This window comes from Mercenaria mercenaria, chromosome 7, assembly GCF_021730395.1.
Source record: "Mercenaria mercenaria strain notata chromosome 7, MADL_Memer_1, whole genome shotgun sequence".
Classification (NCBI taxonomy): Eukaryota; Metazoa; Mollusca; class Bivalvia; order Venerida; family Veneridae; genus Mercenaria; species Mercenaria mercenaria.
In genome coordinates this window covers 52,883,998-52,894,339 of record NC_069367.1, presented here as the reverse complement: position 1 = coordinate 52,894,339, position 10,342 = coordinate 52,883,998, and the positions used below count along the sequence as shown (strand labels likewise).

At 35.2% G+C, this 10,342-nt stretch overlaps 1 protein-coding gene across 3 annotated transcripts in view; it reads right to left on the bottom strand.

Annotated features, from left to right (window-relative positions):
• Positions 1-991: 991 nt before the first annotated feature.
• LOC123555392 (uncharacterized) overlaps positions 992-10,342 on the bottom strand; it is a 120,546-nt gene continuing 111,195 nt past the window's right edge. For 2 of the 3 annotated variants that reach the window (XM_053548395.1, XM_053548396.1), the window contains exons 10-17: positions 6,027-6,165; positions 4,476-4,684; positions 4,187-4,284; positions 3,451-3,639; positions 3,053-3,107; positions 2,534-2,742; positions 2,141-2,225; positions 992-1,631 (exon numbers count right to left, since the gene is read on the bottom strand). In XM_053548395.1, coding sequence (XP_053404370.1) covers positions 1,399-1,631; positions 2,141-2,225; positions 2,534-2,742; positions 3,053-3,107; positions 3,451-3,639; positions 4,187-4,284; positions 4,476-4,684; positions 6,027-6,165 — 1,217 coding nt within the window. In that variant the 3' untranslated portion in view covers positions 992-1,398. The remainder of the gene's footprint in view (positions 1,632-2,140; positions 2,226-2,533; positions 2,743-3,052; positions 3,108-3,450; positions 3,640-4,186; positions 4,285-4,475; positions 4,685-6,026; positions 6,166-10,342) is intronic. The other variant, XM_053548394.1, reaches the window with a different exon arrangement.

Genomic DNA, 10,342 nt, shown 5'->3' with positions numbered 1-10,342 from the left:
TCATTTTCGACCGAAACAATGACTGTATGTAAAATGTCGAATAACCAACTGCCTACCAGTAGGCAGTTGGTTATTCGCACGCGAATCGGCAACTGACTCTCCTGAGTTTTTTCAAGACTGATATTTACGTTGAAAGTGTCAGATATTGATATAAAATAACATATTAAATGTTTAATTGAATGACTTTATCCATTTTTGTATGACAAAAGGCTTTGCTGAAACATATCGCGAATTGGCAACTGGCTTTCCAAGTACTTTTTGAGACTGCTGAATTCATTTAAAGAAATGAAGATTAATATTAAAGAACAAAACAAGGATTAGAATGATTATTTTATCATTATGTTTAAAAAAGTAATCAGACTTGCTAATACATTTTGAATAACCAGCTGGCAACTAGTAAGTAGTTGATCATTCGAATGTTCAACTACCAACTACCAACTGCCTACCAACTTTACTGTCATTGTTTTAAAACTTTTATATTGTGTTTAAGTATTTCTTTTTCAAAATGTGATATAGAAACACTACTGATTGTTATGTATTACAAAGTCTGTTGACTCGATCATCTATTTTAAACAAACACAAAACCAACCTAATAGTTTCCCTTCTATTTCCTTATTTAAAAATAACGCAAGGAAGCATATTAAAGAGAAAGCAAAACAATTATCATACACAATTATGTGTACATTATCACAATCACTAATGCTCCATCTACAACAGGTTTCATTAACAAACATTAATATACATAATAACCAAACACTATTAGGTAAATAACAATAATAATACTTACATAAAAATTGATGAGACTCTGATTATTAAAAAAAAAAATATTTAAAACAATAGTTCCGTTTGTTGTTTGAACTGGGAGTAAGCTTCACATAATATTTATATATAACATTATGGAATGAATATCGATACAGTTGGTAAAGGTGTATCAGTACATGCTAGCCTTACTACCACAAAGGCATTTGAAATCATTTGAAATATATAAAAAGAATCGACAACCGCCACCAGTAAAGCATGTAAAGCTTATTTTACAGGTGAATTAACAGCTTACACAATCAGCATACAATATGTCGTGTAATAGCTGAGTTTCACTTGGAAAGAAATTCTGATAGAAAACGAAAATGATATGTGCTACGGGTTTTAGTAAATCAGAGAACTTATTTAGTTAGCATACAACAGGTATTACTTTAATATGTTTTGGAATATTTTTTTCTGTTCATCATTCATTTCTAGATGCATACCTATCTTAAATATTGGCATAATATTTGGTGTTAGGGACAGTTCTAATGTCATTGTAAATTATACACGTGTATTATCCACGGATAATAGATTGGAGGTATTCCTCTGATGGTGCCGAACTACAAAAAAGTGTTATATCTGTACTTCCAGTTTCATTTAGACACATGTTTTCCTAAGGTACTCTAATGCATTGTCACCGTGTTTGACCACTTGGTCAGACTCTCTCCACTCCATCATCACAGCTATATACTGGCGTTTGATGTTGCTTGAATGTTGTTGGATGCAACTCGAAATCCGTTTGCTATCTAATCCAAGACCTTTGCTTAATGTCTGAATGTCTTTTGTTATACCTTGAGCTAGCTCAAATAGCACAGCATCTGACAGATTTTCTGTGTATGGTTAAAAGGCAATGATTGGTAATGATTTGAATAGAACAAACAAACAAAGACTAACACATCTTTACATAACCTACAAGTAATGAAATAGTCGTTTAAATTTTAATTAAAGAAATTTTCTTTATAATTAAGCTTTATAATTAAGATAAATAGTTATTGTATCAATCAAGGATCTTTGTTACCTAATGGTTTATGACACTGACTACGTGTCAAACATTTCCGAGGAAAGGACACATATTTCGTTTATGTGAGGAAACTACCCAGACTTCCTACGTAGAGTGTATGTTGCCCTACTAAAATGCTAATTCTAACATAGATGGCACATGGTATCTCCAATCACCATTATAAGCAATAGCCTTTGCATACGACTATTCATCTTCGGCTGGATGTGAATGCGCACATATTTTCATTTTAAGAACTTCGAATGTCAAAGTGTCAGCTCCAACCTCAATAATCAAATTACAATCAACCGTTATGATTTGCAAAACTGATCATTTGTGTACCTTTCTGAAAACGTACAAAATCCATACATGACTCTGCAATATCTTTGTGTCCGTTATGTATTAAGGCAGCCACAATAGGTTCTAACTACAAAACAAATACCATTGCTTATATATTGTTTATTTATATATCAAGTTTATTCAAATGCATAAAAGATATACGATCAGGTACGTATAATCTAATGAGCATTAATTTTCTCTTTTAATATCTGGTTGACAGTGCTTTTTTTCTTTTTTTTTTTTGGCATTTCGTTCTAACGGTTATATAAAATTTAATAGATGCCACTCAGTAGACATTATTTTTTTCTGACAGAATACCTAAATATAACTGAATAAGCTGCAAGAAGACTTAGTGCAAAGTTACCAAAGAATAAACACTATAATCTTTTTTAATACCTTGTCCTCATGTACGGCTTTGGTCTTCATCCAGTCCAGTATCATCGCTCTACAAACCGGTTCTTCACTATTTTCGATTGACTTTCTTTTAGCTATTCTGTATCCTGAACTGAATTTGGAGTGTCCAAGCAATGATCTCAGTACTGTCTGCCAAATATCTGTATCATCCTTGCACAATATTTCAGACAAATAGAATGTCAGCGAAGTCACTGCAATATTACAATGTTTTCTTTAATCTAGTAAATTCTGATAAATTTTAATAATTTACAGTTTCATTGATCACTATACATTAGACATTTTCTCCCCCAAAACATAGCTTATTCAAGAACTATCAGCAAAAACTTTGTTTTACGCTGTTTCAACGAATGTTTCACAACTTTCATTTTTACCGAAATATCAGACAAATAATCTATTTTAACATTGTGCCATTAAATAACGTATATGTTTTGTAAGACGGTGTCAATTTTGGGAATACAGGAAAGCATATTCCTATAATTAGATAAATTCTGTAATTCTTACGATAATAGGGAAATCTGACGCGGGCTACATCAATGGCAGTTTGTGGTCTTACAGGCTGAAACATTTCAAATGTCACGAGTCAAACAGTTAAACAATGATATAAATGTAAAATGACATTATTGAATGAACATTCGAGATATTGAAACAGCTAAAGTTAAAATATTGGAACTGTTAGAAACACCGATGACCTTTCCTGCAGTATAGTGTTTTAACATAATAGAGATAGGGAATGATCTTCCATAAATTTAAGATTTGACGTGTACAATATTGTTAAGTACATTGTATTACGCTTTCTGATTATTATTATTATTATTATTATTAGTGCATATTTACAACTAATGCCCGACCGACGTATGGAACTTTTAAGAGACTGAATTATTCAGCAATATACGTCATACCTTCGGAAGAGATATCGCCAACTCAACTGACCGAGAATAAATCGGTTTAGAAGTCACATGTCCTCTCATTACAGTACATCTAATTGTTCCGACATATGCTGGAAGATCTCTCTGTTTCCAGGAGTCTTTTACACGTAGTGTCAGGTCAATCGCCACACCTCCCATGTAAGTCAAATACGTTACATGCATCTTGCAAAAGATAATATATCATTTGAAAACATTCTCTCAGACAAACGATTGCTTATCAAAGTTTTAAAGGAAACCTGACATTTGTTTCATTTTCAAACATTGTTTTTTCCCGTTAGCTTTAACGTCACACCGACACAATTATAGGTGATCACTGTCAAGCTAATGGCTATAGAGGAAGACATCAAGTGCTCTTTCAGGCATAATTTCAGGCACGACGTACCTGAAAATTACCGTCAACTTCCCGTCACATAGTTGGCTTTCTCATATGAAAGAGTTCTAGTCTAAGAATGAAACGAGATTTTTAACCCACAGCAATGAGGGACATTTAATTCGAAGTCAGTAACTTTAACTACACAATCGCGGAGGTCTTTCGTTGGCAAAGACAGTGAATCTGCTAAATATTCTAAGAATCGAAATAACAGTCATTAAACTGAAAATGAAACGGAGCAACTGTTAGAAGCATATAAACATTGAATATATTTCATATTAAACACCATAATCATGTAAACGAAACCAATAATATCGATTTATTATATTTAAGCATTACTTGTTCAGCTGGTTCTGTTGTATTTTCAATATTCCCCGTGCAGATAACCTCCAACTGTTGGCCTTCCTGCAAACTGAATTCACCGCTTAAATCTGGACCTTGAAAATATAATGACAGAGTACTTTTTAAGCAGATTATAGTGTTTAAATAGCCAAAAAGACAGTTTTAGTAAAAACAAAATTAACCGTAACTATGTTATTTTAGACCGTTTTTAAATTGCAACGATAAAACACATAATATGATGTCAGTTCATATTCCATTCTGAAAGGAAGCAACCGGTAGTGCATACCTTCTGTATATCCATTATCTTTCAGAAATTCGAATGTGTCTTTGGTAATTTCCCGTCTCACTATTCTTAATGCACATTTCTTTAGATCATCCTCATGCTGTTTAACAATCATCACGACGACTGTCTTGCTAATACAAGTATGCAAGGCTTCTGCAATGCTGGGTACATTTTCTTTTGGGAAACTTGATGGCATATCTAGCTCCATTATGCTATAAAAGATGGCATACTACAATAACAATTATAGTTACATTTGGTGAAATTTTCAAATAAAACATTTTTGCTTGGCGCTGCCGCCGTTAGGTGTGGGTTTGAACAATATCTCCGCTTACCTACATTTGATATTATGCACACTGCACGAATGCCGTCTGTGGACGATATGGACTGCAAAAGTACTGCTCAGCTAACTTTGAAAATTGAACGCAAATGTACTACCATAACATTATACATGAAATGATACTTGCAAACGTAGTTCATCCATTTTATTCGTTAGAATCATGTGCACAAGATACTACATTTATGTGTTAATTTCATGTCATATGAATATTTAAACATTCTTTGGTTTTACAAATTTGATTAATTCAATCTAAAAAGTAGATCCATCGGAAGCACCGAGAACAAGGCAAACAGTGAAAATTGCATACTCGGTTTGATTGAATCTGTTCATGAGCAGTAATAGAAAATACAGTCCTGCCCACGCCCCTAGCACCGGCTTAAGCAGTATTCAATCTTGATATCTAAATGAGTTGAAATCAATGATCTCGAAGGACTAGAAATTAACAACACTGAGATGAAGTCTGAACGACTTTTATCGGCCGCTACACAGCACTGAACATCCGCTGTTGTAAAGTAAATAAAATCTGAAAAGTAGATATCTCGGAACACCGAGAACAAGACAAACAGCGAAAATTGCATACTCGGTTTGATTGAATCTGTTCATGAGCAGTAATAGAAAATACAGTCCTGCCCACGCCCTAGCACCGGCTTAAGCAGTATTCAATCTTGATATCTAAATGAGTTGAAATGAATGATCTCGAAGGACTAGAAATTAACAACACTGAGATGAAGTCTGAACGACTTTTATCGGCCGCTACACAGCACTGAACATCCGCTGTTGTAAAGTAAATAAAATCTGAAAAGTAGATATCTCGGAACACGACAACAAGACAAACAGCGAATATTGCAGACTCGATGTGACTGAGTCTGCTTATGAGCAGTAATAGAAAATGCAACACTACCAACGCCCCCTAGCACAGCAGTATACAGTCTTTAAATCTAAATGAATTGAAATCAAAGTTGTATCTTGCCTTTGTATATTGAATGAAAAGCAATGGATATTGATGGTCCAATTTATAAAATTGTCCTACCGGGAGGACATTATGATTCCTGAAAATTAACGATATCTATTAAAACCAAAGAATGAAAGAATGAAAGAATGTTATAGAAAAAGTTATATTCATATGATAGGATTTCAATGTCTAACCGAAGAGAACTGAACATAATTCTTTGCATATATATTATCAAATACATTACATAAGGGAATATAATACGTACGTGTATTTTTCTCGACCTTCAGGGAGCATTACTGTTAGATCGTCCTGATGTCCTTTAAATTCAACATTAGCAAACGTCCAAACTTTGTCTTTTGTCGTATACATCTGGTATGTCTTTCCACGTTGAAACTTTTCATCATCTTAATTTCAGTAAGTTTAAATTAACAGAAACCAAGAAGTTTTTCTCTGATAAAATTGAAAAATTTGTGTTTCATGTTTAAATTTTATGAATGAATTATACTTACCTGACATTACATTCAGGATTCCTTGGTCAGCCTACTTTTAACCCGCTCGCAAAAACGAAACACATGTTATAATACCCTTTTTTACTTTTCCACAATCAACAAACACCTTGCGAGAACATGAAATGTTGCCTTTATTATTTCAGTTTCCCTTTTCGGTGCTGCAGTCGCCAAGGAGACTGAGCGGAGCAGGTAGGAGGGTAAAATCTTCACTTGAAATATAAATTTTACAATTTGATTCCATAAATTCACTTACCTGACATCAGTTAGGATTCTCTGTGATTTCAAACAAGTTCTAATTGAGATGTGTCTGTTTTCACTTCTTCAATTTTTCTTCTTGAAACACACCGATATAAGTTACACTTCATTACAATATTCTACGCACAGTTCAAGTAATTTATGTCTGCACCAAATAACAGTTCCACTATAAACCAATGTAAAAACCACTGTAATCATGACAACCTGCCTAAAACAATAAACCGCTAACACGGTACAGTTGCCAAAAGAAAAATTCTTTTGTTCATTTTTTAAAATAAATCTGTGTTAGCTGCTGCCAAATAATATTTTATAAAATTTGTCTCCATTGACCAATCTGCCTATTGCAAAACCTGGCTCACTGATGCACCCTCGACTAAAGTCCAAGATGGCCCAATATTTCTTGTTGAACGATATTTTACCTTGATACTTTGTTTCTTCTATTTGTAAGCAAATATGACCGCGTCATAATTAAAATCTATTTAGATATGGTTTGGGATTTTACTGGACTATGCGGTTTTTCAACAGAAAGAAAAAGTATTGTTTCATCTTTGCCAGCTTTATGTCTAAATTTTCAGTCTTTTTGAGATAATGTGCCAATAATGTTTGCTTCGACAATCCAATCCTCGTATAAAACCAAACCCTTACATTGAACGTTGACACAGACTGCTCCCAAGGTCATAGACAGCATATCACTGCATCATCGGAATGATGTGACGGTAAACAAAAGCATGTCTTCAAGGTCACGAACTTCAACGGTGCATCATCGAGAGACATATTGTTATCTTCATAAACAATCTAATACGAAAGGCAAATCCAATCCAAAAACAAGTCGTTTAAGTGGTGGACGAGAATTAAAAACTGGATGTTGTTCATCTATATGCCCATCATTAGGCTGAAATATTGACAAGAACATTGGCCTGTAACCCGAGATTGTTCTGTATGAACAGCCTTTGTGAAATTTAAACGACCTGAAATCTGAACATTAAATCAAAAACGCCGAATACGGATCAATTTGTTTCTCACCACGAGAGCTACTAAACTATATGAATTTAGACGTGTAATCTTTTTACGTGCCTGAACTCTAAAGGGTTGCAAAAAGAGCCCTTGTCTATTTAGAAAAGCCGTTTGCTTTTTGTCATCTGTCGATATGAGCCATGCAGTAAGTGTAGTATCTTGGGGTTAGAATAGACTATTCGACCATTTGCTTGAAATAACAGATCCACATGTCCTTGTAATTGTACTGGGTATGTTATGATAGTTGCAATAGTCTGGGAAGCCACTGTTGTCTGGACCAGTGTGGTTCTATTAACATCAGAGTGCAACTGAATTGAAGCACGTGACTCAGAACTTTGGGTATCAAGTTTATTGGCGGAAGTACATAGGCATTGAGGTTCTGCCATACAACTGACAGGGCATCCACTGCAAAGGCCTGAGGTGGGGAATCAAGGAACAAAACAGAGGTGTCTATTGATTGGCAAATCCAAAGGGGATATAACCTGTTCACCACTGACATGTTAAAGAACCACTTGGTGTCCTTCAGGCAATGACGGCTCAAGGTATCTGCCAAGACATTGCTTCCACCTGCCACAAATGCAGCTTTCAGACAAATCTGATTTCATATGGCCAGACACCACAGTTTCCAAGTCTGCCTACAAAGTTGAACTGACTTGGTCCCGTCCTGTTTGTTAATATACTTAATGACTATCTTGTTGTCTGACCTTACCAAAACATACTTCATTTCAGGTGAGGCAGAAAATGATTGAATGTTAAGTACACTGCCATCATCTCCAAACAATTGATATGTCGGAGTTTCTGTAAATTTGATCACGATTAAATGTTTTACTTGGGCTGGAGATACGGGAAGGTAGAAGTCCATTCTGGAAGGACTTCAATTTTCAAGCGTACGAAGTTGAATTCGCCTCATGAACAACCTTGCATTGGATTCTAGACAAGATGCCATTTTTCATAGAACAACTAGAAAATCCTAAGCTGTGCTGTGGCCTTGTAAAATTCTCGTCATACTACTATATACCACTTATTCTTTCTGGAGTTATACCAACTCTTCTTTTACCTGAAAAAGAATGCTTACGTTAAGTTAACTGTTGAACTAGTGCTAGAAACGTTATCGTTTTTGTTTATTATGAAACCTAGTCGAAGTAGAGATGGTGCAAAATCTGACGGTCTTTTAGAATATTTAGTTTTGTTTGATTTAGTGCTAACCAGTTTCGGAAGTACGTTGCTAGCCGAATGCTTTGTTTCCGCAAATGAGCTGCTACCACTGCTAATATTTTGCAGAATACTCGTGATACTGAAGATGGATCGAAGCATAGAACCCTAAGCAGGTAAATGTTTGTCTGGTAGCAAAACCGGAACAATTTGCGATGTGCTGAATATTGGATTGTGAAAGTAAGCATCGGACATGTCTAGTATCATGTTCCAATCCAATATTACGACTTGATTTAGAACCTTTTATAAAGTATCAATTATGAAATGTTGTTTCTTGAGATACATGTTACAGGGTTTTAGATTCCTTACTGGTCTTACACTTCCATTCTTTTGGGGTACTAGAAACAGTACTGTAAGAACATGCTTTGTGATTCTGGGTTGCATTTTTGTCTAAATTTCTGTTTCGAAAATGTGACGATGTTACTACTTCTTTTGCTCTTAAAAGGAGATTTCTGCAAAGAATCTAGCCACTTTCATATAACATCAAAGATCCATCTGTCTTTAGTTATTTTTGCCATTCTGATAGAAAATGTGTAAGTCTTCCCCCAACAGGTATCTTTGGAAACCTTGCTAATATGAACCGAGTCACTATCTCCCAGTTTTACAATATTCTCTTCCTGAGGATCAAAATTTACTGCGGAAAGCGACTCTTCAGGGTTCCTTTTGAATAGGACCACTGACTGTTCTCGTATCTACTAGACGGAGGTACTCTGGCAACATGAAAATTCTCTGGCTGCCAAGATAAAGGTAGTTTTGGAGAGGCAAGTCTCCCTACATAGCTATACTTGCCCTTTTTAACAACCGAACTCGAACTTGACATATTCTTATCAAATTTCCTATTTCGTTGTATATCAGTTACCAAGTCTTCTAACTGCTTTTTCTTCTCTTTTTTTTTTTGTTTATCAATAAGCTATAATAATAATCGATACCTCCACCAAAGACGCAAAGGCGAATTTTTAATTAAAATCGCTGGCATCACTAAGGTCATACAAGGCAGTGCCCGACATAGCGATAGACCTCCTGATAAAATGATGCAATGCAGCTGTTCTACCGAGCTGTTCCAACCCTTTTGTTGACAATGCATAAACATCCTTAATCTGTTTTCCTGCGGATGATTTGTTGAACTGCTCGGGTTGTAATAGTTCCAACAAAATTCCCGAGACTTTGCTGTATGTACATCCGAATCACCATTCCAAGACGAGCAGCATGTTGACCTTTATAGGCAATACGTTCAACAGATTTACAGGGTTCAGTAAATATGTCTTTGACTTTGTGTTTAGAAAAGGCAGCTTCATAACTATGTCTTTTGATAAGGCAGTTCTCACCAAGTGGGTCAAGTGGTGGTACCTGGAAAAATTCTCTGTATACACGTCAACTGGGAACATGTCAAGAGTGTCCTCTGTAAAAGCAGTCAAACAATTTGGAGAATTACACATGTACGTTGCTTCTAGAACTTCCTTCTCGGAATTATCAAGTTTTAAACCCCGTGGCATAGCTTGGGCTTCACTTTTGCAGCTTCCCCGAGAATGCCAGAGGCATGGTTTGGTTTTACCACTCAACATTAGAGTAAAAATTGTCATCTTCAGAAATT